Source organism: Aethalodelphis obliquidens, unplaced genomic scaffold (genome assembly GCF_003676395.1).
Source record: "Aethalodelphis obliquidens isolate GAN/ISIS:26980383/991018 unplaced genomic scaffold, ASM367639v1 scaffold58, whole genome shotgun sequence".
Lineage (NCBI taxonomy): Eukaryota > Metazoa > Chordata > Mammalia > Artiodactyla > Delphinidae > Aethalodelphis > Aethalodelphis obliquidens.
Window position 1 is genome coordinate 3,941,890 of NW_020838002.1, and position 19,471 is coordinate 3,961,360.

At 42.4% G+C, this 19,471-nt stretch overlaps 1 protein-coding gene and 1 long non-coding RNA gene across 4 annotated transcripts in view; one reads left to right on the forward strand and one right to left on the reverse strand.

Moving 5' to 3' along the window:
• Positions 1-3,229: 3,229 nt before the first annotated feature.
• Positions 3,230-9,003, reverse strand: LOC113609668 (uncharacterized). Of its 2 annotated transcripts, none has more exons than XR_003428754.1 (3): positions 8,812-9,003; positions 8,529-8,715; positions 3,230-3,546 (listed from the first exon to the last, which is right to left on the reverse strand). It is a non-coding gene; the product is annotated as an uncharacterized LOC113609668 (long non-coding RNA). The 2 variants fall into 2 exon arrangements; XR_003428753.1 differs by having other exon boundaries at positions 3,230-3,535; positions 8,812-8,996.
• Positions 9,004-9,043: 40 nt separating this feature from the next.
• TOM1L1 (target of myb1 like 1 membrane trafficking protein) overlaps positions 9,044-19,471 on the forward strand; it is a 52,576-nt gene continuing 42,148 nt past the window's right edge. For both annotated transcript variants that reach the window (XR_003428752.1, XM_027087104.1), the window contains exons 1-4: positions 9,044-9,238; positions 11,668-11,752; positions 13,672-13,750; positions 18,660-18,809. Coding sequence is in view for 1 of the 2 variants with exons in the window: in XM_027087104.1 (XP_026942905.1) it covers positions 9,181-9,238; positions 11,668-11,752; positions 13,672-13,750; positions 18,660-18,809 (372 nt within the window). In the remaining variant the exon portion in view is untranslated. The remainder of the gene's footprint in view (positions 9,239-11,667; positions 11,753-13,671; positions 13,751-18,659; positions 18,810-19,471) is intronic.

Sequence of the window (19,471 nt, forward strand, 5' to 3'; positions counted from 1 at the left end):
AACCAATCCTGCTTGTTGCCTGATAAACCTTTCATTGATACTTTCTGGTAAGACTAAGAAAGCACCACCACCCAAACTTGCAAAATGGGTGTCAACAGTTTAAGACAAAATATTGGGAGGAAACAGGGGAGCAGTTTAAGGAATGTTGAAACACCAATGCTCTTGATGGCACGAAGGATGACACGGTGTGGAAAAACACACTGACACACTGACATCTCTGAGCCAAGAGTGAGTCAGGAAAGTTGGTTACATATGGGGGAAAAATTTTGTTAATTTTTTTTTTTGCTTTCATTTTTCTGCTCAGATATAAATAGGAGTCATATATGCAAAACAATCTAGGACTATTGTATCTCAAAGGGTTATTTAAACAAATATAAAATAAAAATGCTAAGTAATCAGGAAGCACAGTTTAATTGGAAACCTTTCATCTAATTAATAGTCCCTAAAATAATAGTGCATCTTACAACAAAGTCTTAGATTCAATGAACCATGGAATGTACTAGCAATGTCACTGTCACTGAGTAATGTGGCAATGAACAAACAGAGCTTTCTCTGCCCTCATGAGCCACATGAGGGGGAGATAACTATAAACATTCAAACAATAAAGACATGAGACCATTTCAAATAGTGTAAGTGCTATGAAGACAATAAAAGAAAGTAATAGGATAAAGGGAGGCCAGGGCAGAGAGAGGTTTAGATTAGCACTGTAGGGAAATGCAGGGGCAAGGGAGAGTATACCATCCCATCACAACAGGTGAAGGAAGAAATGTGTTCAATAAGCAGGCAGAGGTCAACTGTTACACTGGCATTAGGAGGAAAAGTAAGATGAGTTGAGAGGACTGTCCTTAGTATTGGCAAGACCATATCTTTTTTTATTTATTTATTTTAATATTTATTTATTTATTTAGCTGCATTGGATCTTAGTTGTGACACACAGGATCTTTGGTGTGGCACATGGGATCTTTCATCGTGGTGCACAGGCTTCTCTCTAGTTGTGGTGCAGGCTCTAGAGTGCGGGGGCTTAGTTGCCCCATAGCATGTGGGTTCTTAGTTCCCCAACCAGGGATCTAACCTGCATTGTAAGGTGGATTCTTAACCACTGGACCACCAGGGAAGTTCCAAGACCATATCTTTTAAAAGGGAGCTTACAGCTGGACTGAAGTGTGTTGAAGGACAAATGAGAGGCAAAGATGTGGGTAAAATGGAGCAGGACCCTGTGGGGCCCTCCCATGTTTCTTGTTTGCAGGAATTTGGCTTCATTCAGCCTCCTTGACCTTCCCTGAGTTCCAAAGGGCAGATTCAAACAGTTGCTTATCAGGGAAGGGAGAGAATGCAGAAACAAAGGAGGGGCAGTCAAGAAACAATAGTGCAGCCTCAGAGCAGGGTCCTGGTTCCTCCTCAGGGAATACACATAACAATATCTTTGAGTTCTTCCACAGGAATTAAGGCCCCCACTCAGGTGGAGGAGGGTAATTTCAGGCTGAGCACCAGATTCCTGGAGCACCACCACCCTATTACCTCACCACCAACCAATAAGAAGAAAATCTGCACACAGTGGAAGATAACAAAGACTCTGGTGCCCTCCCCAAATAATTCTCCCTTTAAAAACTTTCACAGCCAATCAGAATCTTAGGATTTTGGGTTAGAATCTTGGGTTTTTGGACATGAGTCCACCATCTCCCCAGGTTGCCAGCCTCTTGAATAAAGCAATCTTTCTGTTCCTACGAGCACTTGTCTCTTGAGTATTGCCTTTCCAGCAGAGAGCAGCCAAGCCCGAGTTGATAACATGGGGGGAGCAAAAATGCATCTCTTTGGATAGGTGTGCTTTCAGAGACTATGGGGAACTACATGGTGGGCCTTCCCTGCAGCACAATGTAGAATAACAAAAGGGTATGCTTTGCAGTTTGAGGGGGGCAATATTAACTTTTGCAAACAGGCAACAAGTGAAAAATAATCATACAAAACAATTTCAGATTATAATCAGCATTATAAAGGGCATAACCAAAATGACGTGGTAGAAAGTAGGAAATAGGAGCCTACTTTAGACTTTGGGCTTTAACAATTTTGAGCACCAGTAATATGCCAAGGCCTTTGTTAAAAGTGTTCAAATGTTGTGTCATTTAATCTTGAGACACACTGAGAAATGTGGAATTGGCTCCACTTTTATAGATAAGGAAACAGGTTCTGAAAGAATGATTTGCCTGTCAAAGTTCACAGTCAGTGAATGGCTGTGAGCCAAGCCATTTGAACCAAGTTTAACATCTAAATTAATGTCCCTGTTTCCTTTGCTGTCCACCTCTTCTTTCAAGGCTCTCCTGGAGAACAAACATCCTAGGAGCATCCCTCTAGGCCTGCCCTTTCCCCACTCCAGCCTGAAATTCCAGTGCTGAATCTCTTGGGTTTTTTGAGCCCCATTCCCACCAGACATTTTTTCAAGTAAACTGATCAACAAATCATACATGATTCACAACATGCTAATAGAAACTAAACATGTGACTGATATAATGCTAGTAGGACATACTTTTCCCAAATAGGTGACTCTTGCATATTTAAATAGTGGTGTTTAGGGAGACCTTGCCAAACCTCAGAAGCTGTTTTCTAATAGTGGACATTTTAGGACACCTAGTAGGTTAATAAACTGGTTAATATTTACTGAGTTTTATTATAGTCTGAGCATCATTCTATGTGCTATACATCATCTCATTTTTCAAAATAACCTTATGAAGTTATTTTTATCATCTGAGATCTGGGACTTGAAACCAGGTGATCTGACTTGCATATCTGAGCAAGATTTCCAAAGGAACACATAGGAATTAAATTACAAACCTCAAATAAGTTAAGTGTGAACTGGTGAGGTCATGAAACCCACCAAAAGCAAGTTGCCTTGGGTTATGAAAATATTGGTTCCCCTGGTTTACTTTTCAGATAAAATTTTGGTTTAAAACTTCATTGGAATCCTTTGAGATGACAAATTTAGCCAAAAAGTGCTCTTTAGTCCCAGATCTCAGTGGCACTCCTTAATTATAAGTATGATGAGGGAAGCTAATGAAAGCATTTGTGTGGTTTAAAGTTCAATATTGGTGGAAGGGTGAATGTTTAAAATCAACCAACAAACTTTTACTTAGCACTGCCAGATGAGGAGTGCTTGACTAGATGCTGCAGGTGTTACCAAGCCAAACTTGGGTCCACTCACTGGATGCACAAGCAAAACACATCTACTGACACCAGGTTGCAGAGAAGCAAAGTACAGTGTTTATTGCAGGGCACCAAACAAGAAGAATGGGCAGCTAGTGCTCAAAAGACCCAAACTCCTCAATGGCTTGCAGGGAAGGTCTTTTAAAGACAACTTTTGAGGTGAGCATTGCAGGGTGCATGATTAGCTCGTGAACTTTCTTCTGATTGGTTGGTGGTGAGGTAACAGGGTGATGTTTCAGGAATTGTAATCATCCTCCTTCTGGTTCCAACCAGCCTGGGGTCTACATGTTTGTGGTCAGCATGTAATCACCAACTTCCATCTGGTTGGGGGTCTGCATTTCTGTGGAACAACTCAAAGATACAGGTCAAATTGTTATGTATATTCCTTGAGGAGGAACTAGGACTCTGTTTTATTGCTGAACTATTGTTTCAGCTATCATTACCTGTCTTGAGTGCCTTGTTTTTCCTTTGATTCTGCATTCCCTCAATTCTCTAATTGTTAACTTCTTGTCCCTGCTCTTTGGAACATGGGGAAGGCCTAGGAGACTAAAACCTTTTCTAAAAACAAGAATGGGGGGCATGAAAGGGTTTTTGTGTCTGGGAAGACCCTGCAGGGTCTTGCTTGGTTTCACAGGTGCTCCCCAAGATCAATGACAGGAACTTGGCTCTGGGTACAGTTTGTCTCATTCCTAAGCTTTGGAATGAGACAAACCCAAATTCATCTCCCAATTCTGAGTGACTTTAGGCAAGTCATTTAGTAAAATGGAAATAATGATTCTTAGTTTATAAAATTATTATTATTATTGGAGATACCAAAGCACTTTTTAGAGTGGCTGGCACAGTAGGAAGTCAACCAGTGTTAGCTCCCATTACTCTCCTTATGCCTCTCTCATCTTGCGTCTCTAAGTTCAGCCAAAAGCCCAAGAGCAGGAAGAGAGAAAAGACTGAGCTTTGAAGTTAATTTCCAGAATAAGAAGTTTCCAAGATGTAGATACTAAAAAATAACTGTGGAAATAAAGTCAACATACATCTTTGTACATATAGTTTTCAAAAACAATGGGCAATAATTATTGTGTAAAATGTTACTTTTAAAGATAATTAATACTAATACATCTATAGATGCATAGGGTCTTGCTATATTTGAAAGAACCCAAGCTTCAGTCCAATTTCATCCTTAAAGAGTATTGTCTTATGACATTTAAGAACTGCTGGTCTGAGCAGTATTCATAGAGGAGAAAAGGCAAGGAGATAGATAAAGAACACAAAGGAATCTGAAACTAATTGAAAGAGAAGAATTGAGGATAATTTCAAGATTTTTTATTTGGGAAAGTATGATACCATTAGCCAATCTGGGGACTTTTAAAAATCTTGATGCCCTTGATACATTCCAGGTTCGTTAAATCGGAATCTCTGAGGGTGGGAGCCAGGCATCAGTACTCTTTACAGTAGCTCAGGTGATTCCAACACATCCATCACTGCCTTCATCAAAACAAAGAAGTCTGGTAGCATACTGAGACAGTGGAGGAAGGGGATGAGTATAATTCTAGTTCTGTCAAGGTCAGAGCTCCAACAAGGCATCCAGGGAGGAATTAAGGACTGGATCTCAGGAAGGATAGAGCTCAAGATTTTGGAGAGTCATTCATGCATTCAATAAACTTTCCTAAGGCCTGTTAAGTGCCTGGATACCAAGCCCAACAAACAGGATTCTATTCCCTTGAGGGGCTTATATCTAGGAGGGGGGAACATATTTCTTTTTTTTTTGGCTTATAAACAAGAGAATTTTATTTCTCACAGTTCTAAAGGATGAGAAGTCCAAGATTAAGGCACTGACAAATTCAGTGTCTGGCGAGAGCCCACTGCCTGGTTCATGAATTGCCATCTCTTTGCTGTGTCCTCACATGGTGAAAGGAGCAGGGAGCTCTCTGGGGTCTCTTTTATATTTATTTGTTTGTTTATTTATTTAGGTTAGGCTCTTGTTAAATACCATTTTTAAAAAAAAATTATTTTATTTATTTTTTTATACAGCAGGTTCTTATTAGTTCTATCTATTTTATACATGTTAGTGTATACATGTTAATCCCAGTCTCCCAATTCATCCCATGGGGGGAACATATTTCTAAACAAACAAGCAGTACAAAGTGTTGTGAGCTCTAAGACAGAAATCTGTATGTAGGACAGGAAAGGAGGACTCAGTTCTCTTGGGAGTGGTCAGAAAATGTTTCAGAGAGAAGGGACAAGGAGAAGGCATCCTGAGGGAAACGGAGAAAGAGGAAAAGAGAGACTACAGAACTCTGGGGAGGCTAACAGTTTTAGCAGGCAAGGAGGAAGATGGAGCCAGATGAAGATCATGAGAAGTAGCAGCCAGAGAAGGGAGTACTGTATAGGATAGGGAAGTGCCCTGAAAGGTGAGGGGGGAAAGAAGGATGGCTAATGGGACGGCAGCATATAGCACAGAGAGGGCAAAGAGGATGAGGCTGAGAAATGGCTTGGAGTTGATGATCAAGTGGCTACGGAAATTAGTTTCCACAGTGGAACAGCTAGGGAAGAGAGAGTGGGAGATGTCTGGAACTGGACCCATTAGAAAAAGAGAAGGATAAAGAGAGGGCTAGAGAAAATACTGGGTTGCCCCAAAAGTTCATTCCATAACATCTTTTGGAAAAACCTGTATGAAAAAACTTTTCGGCCAACCCAATACTATGGGGAGGAATGGGGGAGAACATTTAAATATTAAAATAGAGAAAAGGTGCCTGTAGTGGGAAAAGTTTGGGACTCAGGGATAAGCTATTGTGTTGCATTCTCTTAGCTGGAGCTGAATGGCCTTGGGGCGGTTACTTCGCTTAGCTGGCTGTCCATTTTTCATCTGTAAGATGATGCAGTAGACATGAGATTTATAAGGGTATGTCCAGATCTGACAATCTAAAAAATTTAGTGGAAAGAACAGAATCAAATGAGAGGGTGAAAAAGACTCTTAACTGCATAAAGCCTGATGATGGGTCAACTTTGTTTCCAGATACGTGTGTTTGCCACGTTCGGTCACCTCATTCTCCAGGTACCATCCCCTAGAACCCACTTTTTAAAAAGGAAAGGGTACCACCTACCATCTATGCTCTACCCATGAGACTACATAGGTTAAAATCACAGCTTCTGGAATCATACAGTCCTTCACTATGACTGCATGAAAAATGACTTACTTTGGTTTTTCTAATCTGTAAAACAGAGTAATAAGAGTACTGGTTTCAGAGTTATCATGGGATTAAATGAGAGAATGCATGTGCATGTAATGTATTTACAGCACACCTAGCATATAGTTCTAGTAAAGAAAATATTAGCATTCTTGAACAGGTACAGAAAGAACAGCAGGACCCTGTGCCAGCAAAGTCTATGTATATCTTCTTTAAGATAGGAATACGGGTCGTGATATACTTTGAACCACACAGATCTTTAAAAGAAAAATGAGGAGAAACATGCTCAATAAGCAGATTCACCTAGTGGCAAAAATACAGGCTCTAGAATTAGGCAGCCATGATTCAAACTCTAGTCAAGCTATTTATTAGTTATATATATACATATATATATATATATTTTTTTTTTTTTTTTTTTTTCGGTACGCGGGCCTCTCGCTGTTGTGGCCTCTGCCATTGCGGAACACAGGATCCGGACACGCAGGCTCAGCGGCCATGGCTCACGGGCGCAGCCGCTCCGCGGCATGTGGGATCTTCCCGGACCGGGGCACGAACCCGCGTCCCCTGACGTCAGCAGGTGGACTCTCAACCACTGCGCCACCAGGGAAGCCCTAGCTTTATATTTTTAAATCTCTGATTACATATTTGTACAAATGAAGTGTATGCTACCTGTCTCCAGGCTTAGGAAGACTGCATTCAGATGGAGTTCCACTTCCAGGCACTTAAGTGTATTTAAAGTACTGTAAAGGTTATTTGCAGGAATTCCCTGGTGTTCCAATGGTTAGGACTTGGCACTTTCACTTCAGTGGCCCGGGTTCAATTCCTGGTTGGGGAACTAAGATCCCACAGGCCACGCAGCGTGGCCAAATAAAAAAATAAAGGTTATTGCTTCTACCTAGCATTATGACTTATGTGTAAATAAACGCTTAGTAAGTGTTTTTAGAATTGAAATTTTAGTGAGATTTTGCTCCTGGTATCCAGAAATTTTACCCTTGTTTCTTTCTGGGATTCTGCCTCTTCTCTGACCTTAACTTAGCTGTGAATTCTATCCTACTCTCAGACCATACTAACACGGACTGGGTTGATTATCCCCCCGGGGACTTGGCAGATCATGGAGAAAGTGGCAGAACACAGAAAGAAGGCTGCAACCACCACAACACCCCCGTAGGCAAACGGGGAGAAAAGAGCTTCAGGTAGTACCCATCAACCTGGTTCTGTTTACCCCGACATAATGTCCTGAACACGCTCCCTGGTGCCATGTTCTCAGTGCCTCAATCCTGTAGCACAAGGAAATAAAAAACAAAACTTCTCCCATAAGAAGTAGCAGAATTATGTTAAAAATATGTATGTTGATTCCTTCCCAGTTCTCATTCCCTGGGAAGGCCACTGACACCAACAGCAGCCTAAGCTGAAATTTTCTCTTTAAGCTTGTAGGGTTCAGAGAGTGGAATATTTTGTAGAGTCTATAATATGAAAGAGATTAGGTTGGTGATGTCACAAGAGGTTTTCAACAGTGTGGGCAGAAGCTGTAGCGATGACTAAGGTAGTTGATAAGTAGCACCACAAGAAGTAGTTATTCACCCTGGATAAGCAGGTGGAGAATGTTAGTTACAGGCAGGAGGCATTTACAACAAAAATGATTCATTCTAGATTTTAGAATCCCAGGTATTAGCTCACATGGGTCAAGAAAAATTAGAAATAGCAGAATTAGAGCAAAAAAAAGTTAACCCCTTGGCACACACTGGAATTGGTTTTGATTTCTATTTTTAAATATATGACTAAGGACATAAGCCAGACCGATCTCCTTTTGATCTCTTGTCACCATTTCCAGGGCCCAGGAAGGGCTTGTCGAACTGGGCCCCACTTGACCACAGGAAGCAAGATCTGGAGGCACAGGGAGCCCATCTTATGCTAACTTCCATCACCTTGGAGACACACCACTCCCCAGCAGGCTCCGGCAACATCGTGGAAGATTGTTACCATCGCTAATCAGATGTTAATCGAATGCACCAGAAAAGGAAATAAATTCCGCTTCTGAAAGGGCAGCTGGAAAGAGGTTGAAATGCTCCAGCTCGGATTTACATTCCAAAGCAGTCCTAAAGCCAAACACTCCCTGCCGGAGCAGAAGGAAAGCCCCTCTCTTCTTCTCACCTTCGCTGGAAAATAGTTCCCTGGAGGAACCGAGAACTCGCTGGGCGGCGCCACGTGGTCCCTCAGGAAATTGGGGCGAGACAAAGGACGCCGGCTCCTGTGAGGCCTCTCGATTGAAGCCAGTCCCTCCTCCTGTCCATCACCTGCAGCCTTAAAGTGCCAGGGACACATCTTCCCTCCCGGATCTCTGGGGCGGGTAAATAAGTCGGGGTGGGGTAAATATTTCTAGTTAGGCGATTCACTCAGTGGTTAAACATGTATTTTGTGGGTGCCAAACGCTGACCTGAGCGGGTTATGTGGTTAATGCTCACAGTAACCCGAGACGTGTGTTAACTCCATATTTCCTTTACAACGGGGAGCAGGAAGCGCAGAGAAGAACAGCACCTCGCCCCGTGAGCGGCATGATCCGCCACCGGGTCACTCGTCCCCAGCGGTGTCCCCAGGGCCGCCCGGCCGGTTCCGCGGCTCGTGGCAGGTGCGCGTGTGCCCGCCCCCTCCGGCGCTCCCGCCTCAGCCCCCCCCAAGGACCCAGCCCGGAGCCCGGCGCCTCGCAGCGGCCAGGGGAAGTGCGGCCCGGGGGGCGGAGCCAGGGCCGTGCGGGTGGAGTCGTGAGCCGCGGTGTTGGAGGCCCGGGCCGGCTCCCTGCGCTACCATGGCGTTCGGGAAGAGTCACCGGGACCCATACGCGACCTCCGTGGGCCAGCTCATAGGTAAAAGGGGGACCCCTCCGGCTTGGGGCCGGGACGCTACGCGTTGACTCTGTTCCCGGCCGCAGAGGATCGCGTGGGTCCGAGTTCGACGAACTCCTCCCCGCTCCCCCGCAACTTTCCCAGGCCCCGCGCTCCGCTGGTCCCGAGCGGCACCTGTCCCCGCCGACCTCTCTCGAACCCCACCTCCTCACCTCCCGTCTTCCGGTGCTTTCCGGGGTGGGGGTGGGGTGGAAGCGGACAGGTGGACCGAGGGGATCCAGGTGTGGCGTGGCTGGGCCTCTACAGGGGCGTGTCAACTTCTGGGTAAGGGGAAGCTGTTCAGAAAGTGAGTCCACCCGAGGGCCAAGTGTTGTCCTGCCCGTTTTGTAAAGAGAAAAAGTTTCCAGGAGGTTAAGTGCAGTGACCTCGATGTGACAGGCAGGTCTCCAAACTAGTTCTGACTCCAGGCCCTTAAAACGTGAGTTACTTTTTAGGGGTGAACAAAGAGAACGAACATGCCTAACACTGGAGCGAAGGAAGGGGGAGCCAGGCGCGCTCTGGGTACACAAGAGGCCTCTCCAGGCCACTAGGGGCTACACAGGTGTCTGCCTGACTCCTTCCCTCTCCCGTGGCCGTGCTCTGATCCATGTACGCGGAAGCCGGAGCCAGTGCCTGGACTGTTTAACAACACCGGCTCCCTTCTCCCTGGTCTCTGATACCTCCCTTGGGAACCGGGTGTGGCACCAGTGCATATAGATGCCAAGCAAAGCGTCATCACTTCGGGGAGCTTCGTGGGATGAGGAAATCATGAAAACCTGGTAGTTGTAATAAGGAGGCTCAGATTTGAACAGTTTTGCCTGCAGCTCAGTTAACTGCTGTATGACAAGAACACATTACCCAGGGACTTCCCTGGTGGTCCAGTGGTTAAGACGTCACCCTTCCAATGCAGGGGGCGCTGGTTCTATCCCTGGTCGGGGAACTAAGACCCCACATGCTGCGAGGCCAAAAATAAATAAAGAATGAATAAATTAAAGAACCAAAACCAAAACACTACTCAACCTGAAGCTTAGTTCCCATACCTTTATAAGATGGTGAGTGTAACTATCATTGAGGAGGAGATGCTTTCTAAACTGTTGCTGGCTGTATCTCTGTTGGGTATTAAAATGAACCCTGAACAGAAGTGGATTCAGGCTGCATCTTCATAAGTTGATTTATTCTTTAATGCTGTGAACATTTACTGACTGCCAGCTATATCCCTGGACCTGGACCAGGCAAAGGTAAGATGTGGTCTCAGCCATCACGGAACGCATAATCTTATAGGGAAGACGCACACAATTTCGTACTGACAATAGTGCAGTACCTTTGCAATAGAAGAGAAGTGTAAAACACCCAAAACTTATGAAAAGGGAGAACTTAACTCTGCCATGGCCTTTGAAGGGTGAGTAGGAGTTTTCTAGGAAGATGGGAAGGTGGGAAGAAGGAGGACAGAATGGGGAGCAAGAAATCTGGCAGAAAGAACCTTGTAATTGAACACAAGATTGGTAAGCCTTGTCCATTTGAATGCCAAATTCAAATAGTGTTTCTCCTAGATGAGGAGCAGTCTAAGCTTTGGAGTTCCCCTAACCAAACCTTTATCCTCTTCATCATCCTTTTAATTTTTGCTCAATTCCCCTAGAACCTCATGTTTTCATGCTGAGGGATATTCTCCTTTCTCGTAGTAGAGATGTTAAGCTCATTCAGGTTGAGTGTTCTATTATCCTTCCCAGGTGACATTTTGTATTCTTAAGGAGGATGTCAGAAGAGGGAAAAGCTATCTGACTGTTTAGTGATGGGGTTACAGGTACAGGAGCCTTCAAGTCTGCCTGCAGCTCTGGTTAGTACAGGTGCTAGGAAGTACATAGACAGTTTCAGTAGATCTGTCTTTTTCTCAACACCACCCGCAAAGGAGAATAAGTGACTTTTAAAAAGCAAACAAAAACTGGCATCAAACGTCAAACAACCTAGATTTGAATGCTAGTTCTACCGTGTACTGACTGTGTAGCCTTGGGTAACTTCCTTAACCTCCTTGAACTTCTGTTTCATCACCTCAAAACAGTGGGTTAAATGAAATCGCATAAGATAAAATACTTAGTTTAGCACTGTGCACTTCATCTTGTAGGTGACTGTCCTTCTCTGAAAGACAGGCAGGCAGATGGAGATTTAGCTGGGCTGTCCTGGCCCTGCAGCCTTTATTAATAGGTCACTCATTACTGTTGCAACAGAAACACCTGGGTTTTGACTGATTCTTGAATTACTGGGAATTGCTCAGAAAAAAAAAAAATCTCTCTGCTCTTTGGTGATATAAACTTAATGGTACTTGCTAGTGAACTCCAGGCAGATTGTTTCAGGAGGACCAGACATGTTTTATTCTGTTGTAGCTCAGATTCAACACAACAGCTTTTTCTTTGCAGAAAAGGCTACATTTGCTGGAGTTCAGACTGAAGATTGGGGCCAGTTCATGCACATCTGTTACATAATTAACACTGCCCACGATGGGTGAGTTCAGTGTGTGGTTCATGTATTTGCCTCTCATAAGAAGTGTCAGAACACATTTTCTCTTGCAAACTGGTTTTCTTGTTGAAATAGTGTTTCCATCACCCTTTAAGCACCCACTGCCTTTTGAAGACATGTCAGGTTGAAATATTAGGACAGCTGCTTGTTTCAGCATGTGGAATATCTGAGAATCCATTATAATTTTTCTCCTCTTTGCCTTTTCCTTAATAGTTTCAAATTTTGTCTCGGTGAAGCTCAAATTCCTTGTTCTTTAAGGAGAGAGGAAGATACTGTTTCCTTTGTTAGGAATTCTTCTTGCTCTGATTGGCAATATTTTATGTTACTGTAACTGAAAAATATTATCAAGAAGCTAGTGGTCTCCTGGTGGTGACCTGTCTCTGGGCAGTTGTCATTACCAACCAGGAAATAATCTAGCAGTTGTTTTCCTCTGCCTGTCACAAGACAATTTTTTTTTTCTTCCGAATGCCAACTCACCCATGTTTATGCTGAGTTCTTAAACAATGTGTTATCTTTTGTTACACTTCTTAAACTTTACAGAATTGAAGTTTAAAAAATAAAATCATTAAGAAGACCAACTATTTTGTGATTTAGTCTGAACTACAAGTTGTTAAGAGGGATACAATTCTCTTGATTTTCCTGTGCATTTAAACTAATAATGAACAGCAAAGGAGACTGTCTTAGTTTTTGTTGATGAAGAAAACATTACACTTAATTATTGACTATCTCAATGGAAAGTGCTTATGGTTAGTACTTTAAAACATTTATGGTGTTTTCCCTGTAATCTTGTTTACCATATTTGTTTCCTCTAAAACTTTTCTTCATTGATAATACTAATTTCTTCATTGATAATGCAAAAAGGGAAATGCAATGTAAAATTTTTTTCTTTTAAAACAGTGTCTTTATTCTTTCCAACTTTTCTAAGGGTTTCATCTTAGATTTCATATATGATTTTTTAGAAATATATATAATATTTTATAATAGTTACAATTTTAAGTATATGTAATATTATGTAATTATATTATCATATAATAGAAATTCTAAATTCAAAAAATATTTGTATCTTTTTTAAGTTTTGAGGTATAATTGGCATATAGCACTGTATAAGTTTAAAGTGTACAGCATAATGACTTGAATTACATATACTGCAAAACAGTTTCCACAACAAGTTTCGTTAACATCCATCACCTCATACAGTTACAAAAAATGTTTTTTCCTTGTGATGAGAACTTTCAGGATCTACTCTCTTAACAACTGTCAAATATACCATACAGCAGTATTAACTATAGTCATCACGTTGTACGTTACATCCCCATTACTTATCTATAACTGACCATCTCAGAGTAAATTTAGACTGTCTACTTACACATAGTTCCTTCTTTTGTAACATAACATTGTAGCATATCAGAACCTGACCTGGTTAGTCCTAACTCCTCCTACATCCCATTGCCTATAGGATGCTTAAGAAATACTAATAAAAATAGGTAACATTTTTGGAAATTACATTTCCTGTAAACTGGTTCTGTGCGTTGATATGGGCTGTGGGTGTGAGTATGCGTTGATATGGGCTGTGGGTGTGAGTATGCGTTGATATGGGCTGTGGGTGTGAGTATGCGTTGATATGGGCTGTGGGTGTGAGTATATTTCACATGTAGTGCTTTCTAGGTAATGATCATCATCTGCATATTTCATTTGATTCTGACAAGGAGGTAGGTGGTATTGTCTGCCTAGATGTATGAGGAAACGGATGTAAAAATGTTAAGTCATCTGCCTAGTGCCACACAGAACCAATACCTTGGTTATCTCCTTAGCCGTTCCTCTTTCCACACTGCATGCAGCTTTTCAGAGACTACTTGCTTTCAGCAATGGCTACGTTGATGATTTTACTGTGTTTATTGCCACAGGCCAAAAGATGCAGTAAAAGCTTTGAAGAAAAGGATTTCCAAAAACTACAATCATAAAGAAATACAACTTACCTTGTCAGTAAGTATTTACTTTAATGTTAAATTAAGACCAGAATTTTCCAAGCTATAGTCACGTTTCTAATTTTGGGTATAAAAGATACAAATATTCTGAGATAATTAATAGGTTAGCAAAAAGTTATTTACAGTATGAATTAAAACTATTCATTTATTGAGAATTGCAGAATCAAGGGAGTTTCGTTGTTTGTAATAGCATTTAATTCGGTGGAAAGTGAGTGTTCCTGGAAAAGCATATTTTCCTGGTTAGGAGATGGGAACTGGTCATGAAAAACCTGTATGTACTGAGTTGCTCAAGAAGTTTGTGTATGTGTTACACATGGGGAAGATTGAAGCTTGAGAAGTGCCTCCCCGTCATCTTTCTACCTCATTTGAACACCTCTGTGGAATTCTGAGATGCTGGAGGCTCTTTAGGGTTCAGCCAAGTTCTGCTGTTTGGTATAATTTGGAGAATGTTCTTTGTTGATTTAAACAATTCTCCTGTGCACCTTATCGCTTGGTTTGGGTGTGGACATTTATTTGACATGTTCCCATTTTCCCCCAACCTTGGCCGTGTGACCTCTTCAGTTGCTTGGTGAGTTGCCCGTTTTACTTCAGTATGTTTTGCAAACCCTGCCTGCTGCCTGAGAGTGAGCTGTGTGGCTTTCTAGTTTCTTCTGTGTGCCTTTGCTGACCTCAGCCCAGCCGCAAGCCACATGTGGTTATGGCACTACTCTGCCAGCATCACACTGCTCTTAGGGGACTTGGACGTGTTTATCTAGAGGGCTGTGGAACAGAGGTGAGCACAGCCCCCCTTTTCTAGCTTCAGGGGGAAAATCATTTATCACATCTTGCTTACTTGGAGAGTAACTGAATGAGAAAATGAATTGAAGTCTTAATGATACTATCACTGAAGAAACCCTTCAAGTTGGGGTCTGAATATAGTTTTGGAGGGATTTTCTTCTCTCATCTTTTTTGACCTCTCCCCTGTCCTTTACCATAGCAGCCCCCTCAGGGAGGTCACAGAATGCAGGCAACTGGAGAGAGAGGAGTAAGGCACTTCAGTAGAAATGTCAGAACAATGGGTTGGTGGTGGAAATAAACCTTTGCCTGGTACCTGGTTGATGCTCTCAACAACCCTTTGAAGAAGTTGTATTATTGACTCCACTTCAGAAATGAAGAAACTGAGACTTAGTGAGGTTAAGTGATTTTTTTTTTTTTTCCCCTCCAAGATTTAAGTAGCATAGGCAAGATTTCAATCCGGTTCTCAGATTCTAAATTCCATGTCCTTGCCCCATACACCTTGCTTCTCAGAACAAATCAAGCCCCTTGAAAGAAAAGGCTGCTGTGTTTCATTTGTGTTTTCAACTCCTTTCTACATGGTAGAAGACCTAGTGCATCAGTGTACCAGGTGTTGAGTGGTTAAAATGATTGAGTGTCCTTCAGCCCCCATCCCACTCTCCTAGCATCCAGGAAGGACTCAAGGAATGTACTGTAGAATTGGGGTAGAAAGATACGTAGCTGTGCCCTAAAATGAAGTGGATCTAGGATATCTCAGGGCTGCTGAAGGTTAGGAGAATTGACTGAGTAACCTAAGGGCAGAAGATGAATTTATGCCACTTTTGAATTTCAGCATGCGGTATTTCACCTTCTCACAGTTGTTTATTCTGTATAATGCGTTTGTCTCTTTCTCTGTTGTAGCCAGCCTACGTGACATTTCCATGGTTGCTTCTTATCCTCAGCTCCATATCCTCCTCCATCACAGTTCCTTCCTTCTGGGGATGAACCAGGACTCTTCCCTGGGGAATCTGACTTATCCCAGAGTGTTGTCTCTTTCAGCCCTCCATCTCTGAGTTCCCACTCTCTCTGTCCTTCCAGTCGTCTGATCTCTTAGGCCTTACTCCCAGCTAGCTGCCTGTTCCCTGTTCCACCTCAGGTAACTGTACATCCTCCACCTCCTAATTTCCACACCAGTACGTGAGAACAAGTGAATCTAAAACCTGTGCCAAAGTAAAGGTGAGAGTCACAGGTTGGGGGTCATTGTTAGGGGCAGAGTTCATTAAGGTACCTACTTCTTGGATTTTCTTTGAATTGGTCTTTGACTCTTGCTAGCTTCATGCATATTTCCCCAAGTTGTATAGTCAGTGGCCCAATCACCTCACCTCACGCTACTCACTGCATTGTAGTGGTGTCTTTAAGGCTTCAGAACAGACTTTAATATTAACTTAAGCCAGACTTAATCATGAGAGAGATTAGTCACAGAAAGAATCATCCAGGGGCTTCCCTGGTGGCGCAGGGGTTGAGAATCTGCCTGCTAATGCAGGGGACACGGGTTCGAGCCCCTGTCTGGGAGGATCCCACATGCCGCGGAGCAGCTGGGCCCGTGAATATTTAGCATTCATTTTACTGTTAGGGAAAATGAGATTTGGAGGCAAAGTATCTTGCCTAAGACTGCATATCTGGTTACATGAAGTATTTTTATAAATTCCCGTTGAACTAGAGGCACTTTTCCTCTCAGCAGTTCATCAGATAAAAACTCATCATAACAGCATATCAAGCAAAAACTCATTTGTTATTCAACTTTTCAGCTTGTCTTTTTCTAAACAACTTGCATTAAAATACAATAGATTCATCTTAATATGTTTTGGCTTCTGATTTTACTTTCCTTTGCCTTAAAGGTTCTCCCTGTATATTTCACAAAGCTGCATGTGCTCAGCTTCTGTATTTTATGGTTGCATTTTTAGCCACATTGCCCTTAAAACTGCAGCTTTCATACCTTCTTATTTCTGTATTGCCATTAAAGTGACACAAATACAGAGCATGGTGTAAAGTCAGTTTTCAGGGCTTCTTTTCTGCAAAGATGATTATACCTATCCTGGTCACGTTATGGTTTTTGTGACCTCGGAGAAGGTGTTAGCATGGGAACTAGAGATTTAATTTTGTTTTTAGATCACTTTTAGAAATCCACTTTCTGCATGCAGTTCTTCAATACCAGCTCATTCTTTCTTAGCCTGACTTCTGCTTATGTTGCTTTATTGAAAATCTTTTTTTCAAGGTGACTGATGACCCCACTAACCAACAAACCTAGCTGAGTTTTTCAGTCCATATTCTTAACCATTTGACACTCCATCCTCCTAGAAACTCTGCCCTCTTTTGATTTTACCAACATTACGTTCTATTTATCTTATACATCAGTTTCTGTTGATTGCCTTTCCTGAGCGTCCTTCTGGCCTCACAGGTGAACCCCTTTGTCCCTTCCTCTCTGCTCATCCAAGGCAGGCTTGATTACTCACTTTTGGCCTCACTCTCCCCTGAACTATAGCTGTGCATGTACAGCTCTCAGCAAAAAATCTCTACTTGAATGTCTCATTGTCCTTTTTGTCTTAGTCATCTTGAGCTGCTCTAACAAAATACCATAGATTAGGTGGCTTAAACAACAGACATCTATTTCTCACAGTCCTGGAGGCTGTGAAGTCCAAGATCAAGGTGCCGGCAGATCCAGTGTATGATGAGGGCCCACCCTCTGGCTTGTAGATGGCCATCTTCTTGCTGTATCCTCACATGGCCAAGAGAGAGATGATCTCTCTTATCCCTTTCTTATAAGAGCACTAATCTCATTCATGAGGACTCCACCCTCATGACCTAACTCCCTCCCAAAAGTCCCACCTCCAAATACCATCACATTAGGGATTAGGAGGTTCAACATGGGAATTTGGGAGGGACACAAACATTCAGTTCACAGCACTTATAAACTCAAAATATCTAAATTTCAACCCACCATTTTGACCTTCGACTAGTCATAGTATCCCATCCACTTCCAGATTTCCATCAATCTCATGCAGAGTAACAGTCACTTAACTTTCAGCCTTTCCTTTTCAACAAACCCCGGTTGCTGAAAGTTCTTGCTTCATAATTCTCATGTCTTTCCCTTCCTTGTACCCACATCATCCTAGTTTAGGCCTTTCTGCATCAGGCTGTACTAGTGGGTAACTGCTGGATCTCTCTATCATTCCAGGGTCTTTGCCCTCCAATTCCCTTTGTAGGGTGCTGCTTGAAAACCTTTGTCAGAGTACTATGCATGCACTAACCTTTCTCTCAAGTTCAGGATAGAGGTGTGATGGTGACAAAACTAATAAGAACCCTTCAGTGGCTTCTTACTGCCTTCAAGATAATCTTCAAATTCTTTACATTGCCACACAAAATTTCTCTACTGTCTGGATGAAGCCCCTCCAGACTTAATCCACCCACCTCCCCAATGTCCCCAGTTTGCTGATGTAAAGAAGCCTCTACAAACTGGAGTACTTATTTTCCTCCTCACAGCTCATATGCTTTGTCACCTGTACTTATATTTTTTAATACCATTTACCTGTATAGACTATTGCTCTATACTCATTTGTACTTTTCTTGACCATTTTTCAAAGCCCAGCGTAGAACCACCCTTTTCCAAAAGTCTTAAGACCACCTGGCCCTAAATTATCACATCTGCCTATAAAGGTCTGTAGCTGGGGTAACCATGTAATTTTTCATCTAGGCAAGGACATTTTTGAGAGTGAAAGGAGGTATCATCATTAATAAAACCAGGACAACAGGAGTTCACCAGGACTTTCCTGGCAAAACTAGGACACGTCACCTTGTATAGAGCCCACATGCTTTGTTTGCACCTCCCATTGGCCCTTGGCATTTACTACCTTGCATAGTTATTAGTTCTCGTATAATTGTGTCCTGGCTCCCCAACAGGACCATCCGCTAAGCAGTTACATTATGCCTTATATTTCCTCACATTTCCAGAACCTAACATTTTGCCATGTATTTTAGTAGATACTAAATTATGTTTATTAATTGGAATGCTGGTGGAAATCATTACTTAGCAATTTTTACCTTATATTTAGGAGGTGGTTTTGCAAAGAGATAAAACGTTTAATTTTTCTCTTTAGCTTATTGACGTGTGTATGCAGAACTGTGGTCCGAGTTTCCAGTCTCTGATTGTGAAGAAGGAATTCGTTAAAGATAGTCTAGTTAAGCTGCTGAGTCCCAGATATACCTTGCCAATAGACATTCAGAATAGAATTTTGAATTTCATTAAGGTAAGTCTATTATATATCTTATGGGATGGTGAATGTCTAAGATTAGAGATTTAATTACCTAACTCCCAATTGGTTCAGTGATCCTTTACAAGCCTGGGATTGAGCCCCAAAGAGTTTTAACTATTCGGTTTTCCATGTAATAATAATTTCTTGGCATTGGATAGTGGCCTTTTTCTGAAGAATGTGTAGTCTTTTCCATACGTGTCTCTCAGTTTCTATCTTATCTACATCAGATAGGAGAGAGAGTGACGTGTACATTCATTTTGCAGGTGTGGAAACTATGTTCTGGGGTAGATAACTCACTGCTTTCAGAGTTATTTGGCAAAAGAGCTACTGATGCTGTTTTAGAATCTGTTAATTCTAGATTTAGTATAGCAAAAAACAATAGTATCTATTCCAGAGTTTCATTAAATTGTTGAGGCATGGCAGTTTGGTGATTAAAAATATATTATTCTAATGGCCATCATCAAAAAATATACAAACAGGACTTCCCTGGTGGCACAGTGGTTGAGAGTCCGCCTGCCGATGCAGGGGACGCGGGTTCGTGCCCCGGTCCGGGAAGATCCCACATGCCGCGGGCCATGGCCGCTGAGCCTGTGCTTCCGGAGCCTGTGTTCTGCAACGGGAGAGGCCACAACAGTGAGAGGCCCGCGTACCGCAAA